We start from the raw sequence: 16413 nt of genomic DNA, 5'->3' as shown, positions 1-16413 counted from the left end.
GTCGGTGGGAAGAACATGGATTTAATGGAATGAAGGGTAAGAGGGACGGGGCTGTCACTCCACCCACCGGCCCTCACCCGGCTTCCCAAGGCCTGTTGCGAAAGGGGTGCCCTCGATACCAGCATCTCACACCTGTACAGCCACCCCTGGAGCAGAGACGTTCCAGTGGCAGGCGCCCAACCCAAGGTGGATTCCAAACCCTCCTTCTCATCTGCCCCGGGAAGAGGCAGAGAAGCACAGCGGGGCTGCTTCTGCCCTCCCCTTCTGCAGCTGTCCCCACAGCCAGGCCCACGGGCATGATCCGAGGCCTTGCGGACCTAGCAGTGGGACTCCACTTCTGTGAGTATGAGCAGTGATGTCCTGGGTGTGGCGGGGGCAGAGGGTTCTGCTCGGTTCCATCCAGGCAGGTCCTCAGCTGGGCACAGGAGCTGGTGAATTCTCTGCAAGGAACGTGGAGGTGGCGGTGGTGAGCTGGAGTCAGGGGCATATGTCCCAGCTTCCCTCACTACTAGCGTCTGCCTGCCGCCCCCACAGGCAAACGCGCCCTCCAGGTGCCGGCCCTGTCATCACCGCCTGTGACTTGGAGGCTTCCAGTCTTTTTCTGAGACTCGGAAGCACTCACTCAGTGCCTCCCCAGCACCTTCACCGGGCTCCTTTGCTGGCAGGCATCTGTGTATCATCATGGGGGCCCTACCTCACCCTCTAGGGCTCCTACCCGCCCTACTGACTCTCTACCTCTCTGAAGGAGCCCTTGAGGGTGCTGAGCTTGTAGAAGCCCCAGGCAGGAATGCAGACCATGGAGGACAGAGCCAGGAGCCAGCCCAGGGCGTCACCCCACCATGGGTATGTGTACTTCTTGTTGTAGGTCAGTGGCGTGTACTTGATCAGGGAGAAGAGGAAGGTGGCCTGAGGATGAGAGGAGAAGAGAAAGGGGCTGGGAGAGCAGGGGCCTTGTGCCCTCGGCCCCCCTGGGAGAGCTGGCAGAGACCAGTCCCCTTGCAAGACTGGATTTGCCTCCAGGCTCAACTGGGTCAATCAACCCCCAATCCCCATCCACATTCTACTCAAAGTCCACACCCCCAGTAGTATTTCCAGGGCACCTACCTTGTTCCTGCAGGGTCCCCGCACCCCCGGGCACCCATACACATGGCCGGCCCTCAGCTAGGACATGGTCACATGGCTGCTGGTGTTTTCGGCTGCTTAAGTCTCCTGCACCGTCAGGAGGGGCTGCCAGGGCCTCAAGGGCAAGAGTCATGCCTCCTTCCCCCTGGGCCTCATTTATGCCCTGCCTATAGTGGGCGTGTGGGGGGACTGCTGACACACAAGATAGAGCCCAAGGAAGCAGCACTTAGTGGTTTATGGTTCAGGATCTGAAGCCAAGCTGCCAAAGTAGCTCACGGCCACTTTCTCACTTGGGCAAATGGCTTCACCTCTCTGGCTTCAGCTTCACCTATAAAATGAATCTAACGGTAATTCTTGCTTCATGGGGTTCTTGTGCAGATAACGTGGGCTAAAATGTGTACCACGCTCTATGCCTAATGTGAAGTAAGTGCCCTGTGACGGTGCTATTATAATTGCTGTGGTTAATAGTATTATTATGAGCAACCCAGGACACTTGGGTTTTGCTCCTGCCCTGTGACATTCGACTCACTCTGTGGTGTGGGTTCAAGCCATCTGACAGCTCTGAACCTCAGTCTGTCCTTCTGTGAAATGGAAAAGAAGAATCTATCTCGCTAATCGTTTTCTAGAATCCAAGAGGAGGACGAGTGAAAATCTAAAGTGATTCTCAATCCTCATGGACACATCCTTTCCAGGGCTAACAGCCTATCTACCCTCCTACGGCCACCGTCCTTCTTTGCCTTCCTGTAGTTTTACCCCCTGAGGGTTATCTTACTGTGCATACGGCTGGTGTGAGGAAAAGCCAACAATATTTGATAAGAGGCCATGGCCTGTACCCAATCATATCTTCAATGTTGTCGTAGAAGCGCCCGGCTCCTACCGTGCAGAAGAGAAGGAAGGAAGGGGGAGAAAGGACATTCTTTAGCATCGAAGGCAGAGGCAGGATGGGCAAAGGCCAATGAACAGAAGCTACCATGGTTGTCTTTCCAAATCGCTGCTGGGAGACTCTCTTCCCTGAAATTCATAGGCATGCACGGCAGTGGGCAGAACTCAGCTTAGGCAAAGATAATAACTTTCTGATTACCAAGGCTGTTAAGGGCTGAAAAGGTTTGGATAGGACAGGATTTGGACCCACTTGGGGTGGTCTGGGTACAGTCATAACCAGGAGAGTGACAATGGTAGCAATAGCAACCAGAAGATTTTTGAGGCTGAGTAGGGGAGGTGCCCCAGGAAAAGGTGGGTGTGAGCAGATGACTGTCTTTTGCTCTCAGGCCCTGAGGTGACGATGAGTACTGGGGTTGGAACCTGGGGGAAGAGTCACTCACCATAGACCCAAGCCACGCAGAGGGACTCAAAGATGGCCACAAACAGGAGACACATGCCACTGGCTGCGTAGTAGTCAAAGAGCTGAAACACGTACATACCGCCCTGCCCAGGAAGAGATTAAAAAAAGAAAAAAATGAAATGTATCCAGAGGAAACAGATTGGCCCATGGCCTCTGGCCTCACACCCTCAGACACAGAGCAGACCTGGTGAGGATCATGGGAGACAGATATTAAAACAACATAGTCTGTAAGCTCTAAGGCACTAGGCAGATATGAGACAGTAATTATTTTTTATTATGATTTTTGGAAGGAAGGTAAAACAGACAGCTGTTGTTAGCTCATCCCTGAGAACATTTAGGGATTGACCCGGAAGTCTAAGAAAAAGCGTGTACTTTTTTGGCAAACGCTCGACAGGGGCTGTCCTCGATACTGTCAAGCTGGCAAGCTCCATCTCCTTCCGTCTCCCTTGAGACAAAACAGAAAATATCACCCCTCCCCAGGGCTCCCTTTCTTCCTTTGAAGTTTGTCCCTGGAACTTGGTTCAGTTGCCTGGGAAATCACAGGAGCTTGCTGGAGAGGCAGTCCTAATCCAGGACTTTCTGACCATCTTTTCACACCTCTTAGCTTACCTGGATCCAAATGACCCCTTGGCCACCCCCAAAGGTAGGTGGCCAGTGTCCAAAGGTCAGAGGAAGGTGCCGCCTGCTTTGTGCTTCCTGTGGCTGGGAAAGGAGGGCGTCCCAGGGCCCTGAAGCCCGGAAGGCCTGCCCCGCGACCTGAACCCACACAGCCTGCTCCGCCTGACAGGTGGCAGTGTCCAGCTTGGCTTCTCCTCCTCACCCGGTCCGCACCTCCAAGCCTCCCAGACCCTCACCTCTGTGAGCATGACCAGCCCAACAAAGAAGGAGACGACAGACACGCCGAGAATGAGAAGCTCCCTCCGGTTCTTCTTGCGGAATACACGGGGGTACATGTCCACCAGCGCCGTCACCAGGCTTTCTACGCACACAAACTGGATGAGAGGGCAAAAGAATTGGAGGGAAAGAGAGCTCCCAAAACACACTGCACCAACTAGCTCTGGCTTCTGGCTCCCAGCGTCAGCCCTGCAGCATCCCTGCCTCAGGTCCCCGAAGCTGTCCTGTACATTTAAGTCTGGACCTCCCCTTCAGAGCTCGTGTTGGTCCCTAGAAGGGCATCCACTTCTGACATTCACCCAGCCCCCGGCTCTTTTAAGGCCCCTCGGACATCAGGCTCAGCCTCGTTTCCCCTGCTCCCCCTTCTCCAGCCCCCACACACCCACCCATCTCTCAGGCTCTGCTCGGCCAGTTCTTGGTACCTGGCTGTCCAGTCCCAGGAGGACGACCATGAAGAAGAAGCAGCAAGCCCAGAGAGGAGAGAAGGGCAGCATCGCCACAGCCCGGGGGTAGGCGATGAAAGCCAGGCCAGGGCCTACAGCAAGAAGCAGAGGAACACAGCGCAGTGCCTGGGCTGGCTCCAGGCCGTGTTTGATCCCAAGGCTTCCCAGCGGGGGCCATGGAATCACAGGAGCCAGAGGAAACTTGACCCCAAAGTTACCATCATCACCCCCAAACTCACCCAGGAGAAGCCACCTAAACCTCTACCTGGGTCCCAAATTTCCAAGGCACCACCCGCTGTATTCTCACTGGCAGGGATGGAACCTAGACACTGTGGGTGTGAAGGGCTTTGGAAAATGGAAAGGAGGCATATCACCTGCGTTTCTGCAAGCTCCACCCTGAATCCTCAGGCTCACTCTCAGGATCTCTTGCCCCAAACCAGAGGTTTCAAACTTAAGAGCCAAGTGGTTGGGCAGGCCAGGTACATTCGTGCAGCTGACCCAGTGTCACACACTGGTGAGAGGGAGATAATTCTAGCACCTGCCTCAAAGCTTTCCACTGCATGGTGCGGGCAAAATGCTTCACACAGTGCCTGGCATTTAGTAAATGTTTAATAAAAGTGAAACGCTATGATTTTTAATAAGACTCAGTGGGATCCCAGTGCTTGGTACTCTGTGTAACAGGATGTGCTGTGGGAACGTTATAATAAAACACTGCCTTGCTAGTGAGTGCACGACGGTGGCCCTCAAGAATAGGGGAAGGGCAAGGGACATTTACAGCTTACCCAGGTAGGGGACCAATCCTTGATTTTGTTTAAAAGCAACAATAGCACTGCATGGTGAAAAGGAGGAAACTATGTGCCACCATAAACTTATCTTCGAGATACAGTTTAAGATGAGCAAAACAAGGGGCCGCTGGGTGGCTCAGTCAGTTATGCATCCAATTCCTGATTTCAGCTCAGGTCATGATCTCATGGTTCATGAGTTCGAGCCTTGTGCTCCCTGCTGACAGTGAGGAGCCTGCTTGGGATTCTCTCCCTCTCTCTCTCTGCCCCTCTTCCGTTTGCACTGTCTCTGTCTCTCTCCAAATAAATAAATAAACTTAAAAAAAAGTAAAGTGAGTAAAACAAAAAGCCCAGCTGTATACCAGCTGTATATAGTATATTATCAATTAGCTTTTTGAAGGGAGTAAGAAATAGCAGTAGTAATATGTGCTAGGCATGTATGAATGTTTATGTGTGTGTGTGTGTGTGTGTGTGTGTGTGTGTGCGCGTGCACTTTTTACTCATATATGCCTAAACTGTTTCTGGAAGGAGAAACATGAACCTCATCACCTTGGTTGCCTCCAGGGCAAGGACGTGGAGGCCAGCTGTGGGAAATGCTCACTGTCTATGCCTCTACCCTTTGAAGCTGGGGTGAGGGTGCTCCCCAGGTCTTCCTAGGACACGTCCACCGAAAGATGACTATGGCTCACCCCCAGTGTAGGCGACAATAGAAACGTGTACAGATCCCGCTTGGCGAAGGTTAAAGCAAAACTCACAGAAGCCACCCCTGGCGCCCTTCCCCACAACACTCACCAGACTCGGCCACTTCAGAGATGGGCACCCCTTGCTCCTGAGACATGAAGCCCAGGACAGAGAAGATGGCAAATCCGGCCACAAAGCTGGTGCCGCTGTTGAGGAAGCAGAGGGCGATGCAGTCCCTGTGGGGCAGGTGGGAAGGCGGAAACAGGCAGGGTCAGAGAGGGGTTGCCAACAGGAACTGGGAACACTGCCCCTCAGACAGGCAGACACTCACCCCAGCCCTTCACGCAGGCCAGAGAGGGGCTGCCTGCCAGGATTAGGTTCTGCCCTCCCCCTGCCCACTCCATTAGCTGAGACTTGGAGTCAGTCAAGGTAGTCATGAAAGAATAAGGCTCTAAGGAAGTAAAATGCTAGTCTAAAAACTACAAACTGCCACACGGCCTTCCCTCCCTGCCATATTGCCACCACACCACTTGGGACGCTACCACTCAGACACAATTCAGTTTGGCGTACTAATATGGAGGGTATGGACATAGACAATCCCAAGCAACAAATAACTCCCATCCCTCAAATTTGATTTCGCAATTCATGACATGATTTTTTTTTTTTTTTAGCTAAGATTGAAATTAGCATGAATGCTCTGATATGAACCAAGTTGGGAACCAGAGGGAGGGGGACATGGGAAGGGGAGCAGTGAGGTAAAAATAGGTAAGGATTCAGTGTTTGTTGGGGCAAATATACAAAGCAGGCCAGGCCAAGGTTCCACTGTATATGATGAATTACTCCTCAGGCTTCAGCCCACCAACGTCTCCGTTAGTCGGAGGGTTGGGCCCTCACTGTGGTTTCCCAGCCAACTGCAACTATCCCAGCCTTTGGAAGCAATCCCCCTGCCCGTGCTGTGGTTGGCTCCTTTCAGCAACTTGCGGCCCTGGGGCATTGGAAAATGGGGTGAAGACGAGTAGGGGGAAGGTGAATCCATGAGCTGGTGCACCCTCCAAATCACCCTTGATCTAGCATGCTGGAGGGGGGCAGTTGAGAGAGGCAGATTGGTGGCCTGGGCCCCACTGCCCCCAGTCACCTGTAGCAGTTGTTGTGGTACTTGTTGTAGCTGCCCAGGGCTGTCAGGCACCCTAGACAGATGGCGAAGGAGAAGAAAATCTGGGTGCCTGCGTCCATCCATACCTACATGGGGAAAAGGCAAGAAAGTTGCACACCAGGAGAGCCAGGCCATCTGGGCTCCATGGGGGCACACAGGCCCATGGCTGAGCCAGGCACTGGCTAGCAATGGTGAGAACCCTGCTCTCAGCCTGTGACCCTGCTGTCCCAATGGGCTCTACTTCCTGGGCCCCTAGATGGAGTTTCTTGGGCACTACCAGGATGGCATGGGCATTGGGCATTGGAAAAGACTAATGGACTTGATGGAGGAGGCTGGGAGGGAGCCCTAGGACTAGGCTAGACCCAGTACCAACTTTTGTATAACAGAAATACAGCCCAGGGTTCTGCCTGCACTTCCCCCCTATCCTTGCCCCTCCTGGCAGTGTGACCAGTTCAGAAGGAATCCAGGGACAGATATAGGCCCTTAATATCAATGCCAACATGAGATATGGCTTTGCCCCTGTGTGCCTCAAAATCTGCTATCTGAAAAACAGAAAGTAGTCCGTAGCTGACAAAGTTGAGGATGAATAGAAATGCATCTGTAAGGGCTTTGTACTCCTCGGGGGGGGCGGGGGTGGGGGGAGTGGGGGGAAGGAGCTCTGTGGCTAAACATAGGGCATGGTTGTTACTGTTGTCTCAGCTGGCTGACCCAGCCCCGGCATGTTATGATTTAGATTCAACAGCTACAATAACATCCCAAAGAGAAAGAACATCAAGGCAAACAGAACTAGGCAACTCTGCAGATCTGCAGGAGGTGGGGTCCTGGGGCCACAGACCCTCCCCAGGCACCTCCCGTCTTCAGAGGATGATGTGAGCACCACAAAGGAGCACTAAGTTACGGGTGCAGAAATCACCAGGCAGGTGTCCTACCATCTCTGTGTTTGCCATTTCCGGTCTCTGCCCAGCCCTGCCCTAGCAGCTCCCAAGTAGGCCCCTGCTCTCCTTACCTCCATGTCAAGCTCCCAATGCCCACATCCACCAGAACCTCAGCTTCTGTCTGTCCAAAGCTCCTCAGTCCCTCACCTACCTCTCCCTGCCTCACTAACCATCTCCGCGGCCCCCAACCTCCCTTGCTTTCTGGTCACACTCGCCCCCACCCAAGTGCCCATTTTCCTCAGCATTGTGGTGGGTCTCAGGGACCCCTTGGCAAGCCCCAGTTGAGATACTGGATCTCTAGGACTGAAGGAGAACTCAGAAATCTGTATTATTTTCAGAGCTTCCTGAATGATCCTAATGTCAGCCAGATGTGGGAATCACTGCCCCTGAGAACTGGCATCAGGGACCCATCCAGGGCACTCAGTCCTCTGGTTATAGTCCCATTTCTGTGGGAAGCAGGACAGCACAGGGAAAGCTGGTGAAGAAAAAGGGAGACCATCTCCAGTCTCCTGCCCCTTCTGCTCGCTGTGAACCCTGTCCCCAAGGTATTCCGCGAGGTGGGAGTTGCCACCAGGGAAAAGGCGTCAGCAGCAAGCAGCACAGTCGAAGATCCAGAAGGGTCCCTGGCTAACAAGGAAATAGCACACAAAGATGGAAACACCAGGAAAACTTTTTTAAACCTGACGGCAAATTATAATGGGAAAAGGAGGGGCAGTTTCGGGATTTATTTCAGAAGCTAGAGAAGGAAAAGTTAGGAATGAAACTGAGGATGAGAAGGAGGGGCTCACAAAATTCGGTGTGATGCCACGGACATTTGAGGGGGTGCCTTGGGTCCTCCATTTGCTCCTTTGAGATGTCTCAAAGCTTTTTCTTCTAAAAGTGCCCCACAGAGCCTGTGAGAATGGTCACCGCAGGAAAACTCAGTGACTGGAGGTCGCTCTGTTCTATTTCGTTCCTGTTCACTCAGCAGGTCATTTGCAGCGCCTTGCAGCAAGAGGCTCTGAGCCTGTGGGGAGAGGCCTGACCCAGGCACAGACATGGAGGGCTGGGAGACGCCCTGATCTTCCCCGGGGGCTCACAGCCACGGACCCCCGCGATCTCTCCCCATCAGGTCATCCAGGATATGGCCCAAGAGCCTGCCCAGTGTCAGATCTTCCAAGTTTGTTCCCTGTGCCTGGCAGTGCACAGGGTGCAGACTGACCCACAAGTTACCAGGGAAACCCTCCAGTGCCCTCAGAGACATTCTGCGGCTGCCCACACACAGGCACGGGCTGCAGATCCCATGGTGATGAGGTTTCGCGAACTTGGGTTCGGGAAGAAAAAAATAAGAAAAATTGTGCCTTGGCAGTTCACCCTGCCCTGAGGGGGACAGACTAAGACTGGGGTGGGAACAGAGGTTAATGAGAACACAGAAAAAAATGCAGCAGGAGGGCTGAGAGTTCGGAGGGCAAGGGGCAGACCCGGTGCCTCTGACAAAAGCCCCCTCCTGGGGAGCTTGGCAAGCCCCCTGCTCTTGGCCCAGCTGCAGCCTGACAGGCCTGCTGGGATGGGGAGAGCAGTGGGGTCAGAGGAAGGGCCACAGGGACAAGCAGAGCAAGCTGTCCTGTTCCCCGCCACAGGCGACCCACTCCCTGACCACGCCAGCAGCCCTGGCTTCTAAAGCAAAGCCCCAGTGTGTCTTTGGTTGAAATAGAGGTCCGATCGAGAATAAGACAAGTGTGAAAAACACCTGGTGGAATGTGGGCAAAAAAGAGGTCTTTGGGGGAGCAGAGAAAGACAGAGACCTCTAGAAGATCCAGGAGAGACGTTTCCAACTTTGAGTTCAGTCCCAAGGACTATTATATTCAGTATTTTTAGGAAGGCAATAGTGTGCAATGGAAAAAGCCTGGGCTTTGGAGTCAAATTGAACTGGGTTCAATTCTTAACTCTATTCATTACTAGCTATGTGATCTTGGGCAAGTCACTTAACCTCCCTGAACCTTGCTTTTCTCATCAGAGCAATGGGTATAACAACAAATAAAATAATATATATGAAATACCTAACACATAAATATTGATTCCCTATCCCACCTTCTGGAATAATAAAAGCATCCCTTAAAACTCTCAAATTCATATTCTTTGGATGATTTATATCATGGTCATCAACACAGCAGACTTCTAGAGTACCTGGAATGAAACCCAGGCTCCCCCATGCGCTAGTTTTGTGGGTTAGGGCAAATTTGTTAAGTTTTCTAAGCTTCCATTTCTTCTTCGGCAAAATGAAGCTAACGGCAAACTCGCAGGGTTGTGTGGGGACCACCCTGTGTCATGTAACCAGTTACGTGCCTGGCAAACAGTAAGCACATAATAAATGTGTTAGCTGTTGCTGCTGTTTGTTGTTGTTGTTGTTGTTGTTGTTGTTTTAAAAAGGCAACTCGCCTTTCAGTAATGATGAGGTCCCATAGATTTCAATGTACGATGTCAAAATAAAAAGACTCTAATCAATGGACCCAACCTCTTCCCTTAACAGACCCTTCATTAGAATAGCTTAACATAGGGCTTTAAAAGGCTCCACAAGGGCTCTTTGGACACTGTACCCTCAGCCTGCTGCCCCATCCATCTATGGAAGTGCAGCAGGACAGAGGGCCAGACGAGGGAAAGAAACAAGCACCCAGTACGGTCCTGAGTTTCCAGGATCTACTCCACAACGTGAAAGAGACGAGCCCCAGGAAACACGAGGAGAGTCCGTGACCTGCCTGACACACAGCAAGCCTGGCAGAAAGAGAGGAGAAAGCCAGATCAACCCAGCATTGTCTCTGCCTGCCTCCCCACTCCCAGACCAACTGCTTGGCAGAGAGAGATGTCTTTGGTCTTTGTGTTGGCTAGCAGGAATTTTGCACCGTTCTCAAGTGCCAGGCAAATGCCAGTTGGAATTATCGCACTTCCTGGGGAGTGCCAACTACATTCAATTAGGGCTCTGGCAGGAGCATCACACCTGCAGGCCGCTGCTCTGTTAGCTGACAACAAAGGCTTCCTGCAGCATGAGACCAGGACCTGGCTGCCAGTGAGGCTGCTGGCAAGCCCAGACCAAACCTGGCTCTTCAAACATCTCCCTCCTCATGGCTTCAGAGGACCAGGAAGACACATGCTATCTGCACAGCCTACAGCTGGCTGGGGTTGGAAGGGTAATATCCCAGAGGGCAGATTAAAAGAGGTTTTATTCCCTGCGGTAACCCAGACCCGGAGTCGTGGCTTTATTAATGCTCAGAGTTGAAGGCTATCTGGTCCACCTTCTTCATGTTTGCTAGAAGCTACTCTACAACAAACGCTACACCTAGAACAGACCTGCTGCATGATGAATGTTCAAGAAATTTTTGCTGAATGAATGAGCTATGTGAAAAACCAAGATGTGCAGACGGGACTTTGCTTTCAAGAGATCCTAAAGTAGGGGCGCCTGGGTGGCTCAGTCGGTTAAGCGTATGACTTCCGCTCAGGTCATGATCTCGCGGTTTGTGGGTTCTAGCCCCACTCTGTGCTGACAGCTTGGAGCCTGGAGCCCACTTTGGATTCTGTGTCCCCCTCTCTCTCTGCCCCTCCCTTGCTTGCACTCTGTCTCTCTCAAAAATAAGTAAACATTAACAATTTTTTTTTTTTTTAAAGAGAGATCATAAAGTATATGGGATTTGTCAGCATTCGGGCCCAGCTTCCAGTTGCAGACACGAGGATGGAAAATTCATTAAACTCTCTAAGCCTTCATTTCCTATCTATGAAATGAGGATACTTCATTGATCTGTTGTGAGGATAAGCTATAATAATGGATGTAAGCCTCTTAACAATGACAGGGATATAGTTAGCACTCAATAGTTGTTGGCTATAAATAGCTGATCAGGACAAATGAGGCACTGATCACAGAAGCCGTAAATCCATTCCAGAAATCCCAGACCCCTCTCTCCTAGTTAGTTCTGTGTCAGCCTACCTGCCTGTCTCCCGCCTGAACACAGCCCTTCCTTCCCTCCCTGACCTCCCAACAAAGGCAGACTGTGCGGTTTCACGACTGGTTCACACCTCTGCTGCTCCAGAACGACAACGGAGCTCTCCTGCACAACAGACCCAAGCCAGAGTCTACCCTTGGCCTTCAAAGCTGTCCTTCAACTCTGCCCCCACGACCTCCTGTTCGCTGTGGACTCTCCACCACAACACTTTGGTCCCAGATAAGTCAAAGTACTTAGGATTCACAAAATAAAAATACACTTTGTTTGGCCAGCCACTTACTTGCTGTGTGACCTTGGGCCTTGTTTGCTCATCTGTTCAATGAGGAGTTTGCACTAGATGATCTCTGGGGTCGTTTTAGCGCCAACACCTACAGTTTTATGGTTTGTTCCAAAGCCTGACTACAGCCTTTGTGCCTCACGTGAAGCTGACGCCACAGCAATCTGCACCTCCACTATGTTTAAGAAATGGGGGAGGGTGGTATAAGCCCATATCCCCCCAGGTCACTGAGCAATACCTAGGACGCAAGGCTATGGATTCCCTGGGGGAGGTTTTGAATGCAAGTGCTCTGGCTACTTCTGGGAGCCACAGCAGGCCTGGTAGAACTTGGGATGGGAGAACTTAACTCGGCTGGGGTGGCTGGAAGGCCTAAGAAAAATTCAGCTGCTGGATCACCCAAAATTCTGTATCATGGGGACCCATCGCTTCTGCATGCTTCTGAGCGCCCAGCCCCAGAGGAAAGCATGGAACTGTGTGCCGCTCCCTTTGCTCTTATTCCCCCTGGGCAGTTTCAGGGAATGTGCTGGTACCGCATTATTTATGATGTTTGCAAAGCCATCCAACGGTTAGTCTTTTCTGTGCTGGGAGCCTCCCGCCCTATGTCTCCTTAGGGCCCCTTTCCAAACTCAGAGAACTCCTCCAGGACCCAAGGGGAGGATCTCTAAATTGTACATGCTCCCCAGGGAGGGCGACCTCCGTGCCAGGGAGGCAGAGGCGGGGCACGTAGCTGGGCAACACATTTTAGGGGCTCTGGGGTGGAGCTTACCCACGCTCCCCTCCGGCCCTCGACACCTCCTGGCTTTGCCAGCTTTCAAAATGGCTGCCAAACATGAGAAGATAAGAAACCCGTCAGAGGCAGTGGCTTCTTATTTCAGGCCCTGCTTTACAAACCCCTCCAGTCAGCAAGCAGCACCACCCCCCTCCCTGCGCCAAGCCATGAGGAAGCTGGCTGAAGCAGACAGAGTGTGGGCACAAAGGAAGGGCCAAAGGGGAGGGAAGAGGCAGGGGCCTCTTGACAACTGACAGGAAACTCAATACCAGCCCAGCTGGCTGGGAGGGGCCCGGGACACCTCAGAATGGGCCACGTGGCCACAGGGAGGGAACCAGAGGAGCTGGTGGAGGGTGAAGAAATAGAGAGGAAGCTCAGTGTGAAAGATCACCAAGAGAAAAAAAGTGCAAAAAGGGGACGGGGTAGACGGTGGGGAAAGGGCCGCCACCTGTGAGTAAAAGGCCCCGAGGGACACGTCTCAGGCAGCCCTGAGAGGTGTGAGCCAAGCAGGGACCACAAACAGCTGTTGACACATGTCTGGAGCCCCCCTACGCCACCATGGATGCCTTGGGGTTTGGGCCAGGAGCAGGGATTCCGGACCACAGTGCACGGAAACACCCTCCAGGGCCACGTGATGGCCCTTGTCTGTGGCTTCTTACCTGGGGATCCCACAGACGCGTGAGGTTTGGGTACAGGTAAAACTGAATTCCTTGGGCTGCCCCAGGCAGCGTCACCCCTCGAATTAACAGGACCACCAGCATGAGGTAAGGGAATGTGGCTGTGAAGTACACCACCTGGCCAGAGGGCAGATGAAACACAAGGAACCTGTGAGTTTGGAAGGAAGGGCCTGGCGATCCAGCAGCAGAGTCAGGAGGCCAGAGCTCCCCCACACCCACAGAAGAGGTCAAGAGAGTTTCTCTCCTCCCCCACCCAACCCCTGCAGCTGTTCAGCTCCATCTGCCCTCTGCCTTAAGCCGCAACCTCCCTTATCCCTTTCTCCCTCCCACTTAAAGCACCCACCCTCCTCCTGACACATACCCAGTAAATACTTGTCGAGTGACTGAATGAACTCAGGCATTCTCCCACCAAGTGTGCTTAGAATTACGGCAAGGGTTGTCAGGTATGAAAACTCTGTAACACATGATCCCTATCCTCACAGAGCTTACGAGCTTAGCACACCCGGGCAGCCAGATTACGAAGGAAGCCTTGTTGGAGGCCTCCAGGGCAAGAGTCCAGAAGAACTCAGAAAGCCCTCTCATACCTTGTACACCCAAGGCAAAGAGTGCCCCCCACCCCAGGTTCTCAGGGTGGTTGAGAATCATTTTGAGATTAACAGTCTCGGGCAGATTCTTTCTCCCAAGAACTGTTGGATGAAACAAGAGCCACGAACTGTGTCCAGTTTGCAATGTCCCCTCGCACGTGGTGTATTGCAAGATCACATTCCACAGATCTGGAAGTGTCCTTCCTGCCTTCCTCTCCCCCTCCTTTCCACTCCATTTCCCCATGTACCAGAGTCCACAGGATTGAATCAAGGAGAGACACAGAATCAAGGAAGGGAGCCACACAAAATCTTGGCGAGATCATTCCCTCCCATCCCTGACCAGGTTACAGCTTAGGAGAACTCCTGGGTGACCAGGCCCCCAGGGAGGACAGGGAGTCCTGGGATGAGAGGGGCCAGGAGCTCTCCAGCACGGACCTTGCCCGTGGACTTGACCCCCTTCCAGATGCAGAAGTAGCAGATGACCCAGGCGAGCAGGAGGCATAAGGCCAGCTCCCAACGCAGGGCCCCCAGGTGTTGGATGCCATCAGAGATCTTCAGGACCCGCCTCCTGGGGAGAGAAGGTTGAGCCGAGCTCCACTTTTGCTGCCAGCCTCAGTTTTGTAGCCTGTGTGTCTCAGGCAGTGGAGCCATGCCTCCAGGCTCTTGTCCAAAGGCTTGTCAGCTCTTTTCACTCAGATCCATGAGGCTCTCCTTTGCCCAGAGGTGGGGGTAGATATAAAGGGAGGCAAATATAAACTGTTCCCAGGTAAGTTTGCTCTGGGAGGCTGAGTACCAATTTAACCTAGAGAGGGAGGTGCAAACACATATCTTCTCAACCAGGGTTTCAGGATGTTTTGATATTAGGAATCATGTCCTAGGTCATTATCAACATTAGGGAGGGGAGAGAGGGGGGCTAAGAGGCAATATGCATGCAGCAGAAGGGAGGAGGGGTTAGGAGTGTGCACACACATGCATGTGTGCTAACATGCACATGGGCGCATGGGAGAGGAGAGGCAGGCACAGCCTGAGGAGAGTTGCAAAATTCTCATCTCTGAAACCAATTCTGCATTAACCACAAATACAAGCACACCAGAAAAAAGGCCACTTAAGTGAACACTTAGGCCACCAAAGAAGGACGTGGAAATTCTTCTCTTGTGGTCCCCTGAGGGTCAGCCCTGCATGAGCCCATCCCTGTGCCCTTCTTTTGAACACAACCCACACTGGGATGGGGAGAGGGGCCTCACTTACTCCCAGAACTCGATGACAGGAGACGTGGCATTCTCAGAGGTCACATTCAGGGAGCCATTGGTCCTCTGGAACTCTACACAGGATTCTACCCGTGGGTCCCAGGGAAGGAAGCAAGAAAAAGATCATTGAATATTTGGCGTGACTAGAGAGAGTCATGGGGAAGGTAAGGTCTTTGGAATGAACCAGGCTGAAGTTGTCCAAACAAAACATCCTCAAACACAAGACGAACTCAACAAGCTTACTTCACCTTCCCCCACAGGACTGTACGTGTGGGCTTCTAAATGTTTGGGTACATATTCTTACTAAAGCATGATCAGATGGCATCAGGAAAGATATTCCACATGACATCTTCTTCAAAGTATACAAATATTTCTAGGTCACTGTCTTGTGTAAAGTCACAACCTTTGAGGGATCATAAAAGTGCTTTCTAGGGAAAAGATGGAGCAGAGTGGCCAAGAGCACAGACACAAGTTAGAAAGTTCTGGCTTGAATCCTGACCCTCTGGTTATTTGCCATGTGGCTCTCTAACTTCGCTTCCCTCAATTCTAGAATGCATGTAGTGATATCCAGTTGTGGGATTGACAGGGGACTAAATGAAAATATGAGTGCAAAGTGCCCAGTAAGTAGTGGTTCTTAACTATCTGCATCTGACATTGGAGTTTCACAACGGGGCTCACATTCCTTTATACATTGTGTTAGTATAATAATCCTAGAGATATTAAGACAGATAGTGTTTCCCCCATCATACACATGAAGAAAGTGAATCTTCTTAGAAATGGCCGGTTCCAGCTCATAAATGACGAAGCAAGGACTAGAATCCAGCTCAGCAAATTATATGTTTTACCTTCAAAATCTTACCTAGAATCTGACCTTTTTCATTACCACTACCAGCACCCTAGTGCAGGTTTTCATCCTTCCCTGGCTCCTAGACTGGCCTTCAGTTTCTACTCCTGCCTCCTTAGCCAAATCTCCACACAGCAGCCATAATGATTTTGTTAAAATTTAAGTGGCTTTATGTCATGTCTCACTTTTAAGCTCTCCAATGAGCTTCTCATCCCATACAGAGAAAAAAGCTATAACCCCTATAATCGCCTCCAAGGCCCTTTTCAATCTACCTCCATCACTTCTGTCCTCCTTTCCCAGTGCTCCCCCAGTCAAATGCTCCAGCTACACCGACCCCCTTGCTGTTCCCTGGATGCTATAGGCACAGGGCCACCTCAGGGCCTTTGCACTGGTTGGTCCTTCTACTTAGTGTTTGCCCCTGAAATCTGAGTGGCTGATTCCCCCACCTCCTTCAGAGCATTAGTCCTATGTCCTCTCAGTATGACCTTCCCTGATGACTCTATTTAAAATGACAACTCCCAACCCTAAAACTCCCAATCCCTCCTCCCTGTTTTACTTTTCTCCCTAGCACTTCTTTGAACATAATACATATTAATCATTTATTTTGTTTATAGTATGTGTCTTGCCACTAGAACAAAAATTCCATGAGGGCAGGGAGCTTTGTTTTTGTGCATTTTCGTAACCCCACTGCT

The 16413-nt window shown here is 51.8% G+C and overlaps 1 protein-coding gene across 7 annotated transcripts in view; it reads right to left on the bottom strand.

The window, feature by feature from the left end:
* SLC6A13 (solute carrier family 6 member 13) overlaps positions 1-16413 on the bottom strand; it is a 33868-nt gene continuing 17455 nt past the window's right edge. For all 7 annotated transcript variants that reach the window (XM_060658755.3, XM_060658758.3, XM_060658759.3 and 4 more), the window contains 11 exons: positions 14879-14963; positions 14066-14198; positions 13029-13163; positions 6400-6503; positions 5376-5500; positions 3781-3893; positions 3319-3456; positions 2445-2547; positions 1895-1995; positions 736-906; positions 1-440 (listed from right to left, as the gene is read on the bottom strand). In XM_060658755.3, coding sequence (XP_060514738.2) covers positions 318-440; positions 736-906; positions 1895-1995; positions 2445-2547; positions 3319-3456; positions 3781-3893; positions 5376-5500; positions 6400-6503; positions 13029-13163; positions 14066-14198; positions 14879-14963 — 1331 coding nt within the window. In that variant the 3' untranslated portion in view covers positions 1-317. The remainder of the gene's footprint in view (positions 441-735; positions 907-1894; positions 1996-2444; positions 2548-3318; positions 3457-3780; positions 3894-5375; positions 5501-6399; positions 6504-13028; positions 13164-14065; positions 14199-14878; positions 14964-16413) is intronic.

The sequence above is a fragment of the Panthera onca genome, chromosome B4, assembly GCF_046562875.1.
Source record: "Panthera onca isolate mPanOnc1 chromosome B4, mPanOnc1 haplotype 2, whole genome shotgun sequence".
Lineage (NCBI taxonomy): Eukaryota > Metazoa > Chordata > Mammalia > Carnivora > Felidae > Panthera > Panthera onca.
Note: the sequence above shows the minus strand (reverse complement) of the source record. Positions and strands in the feature narration are given on the sequence as shown.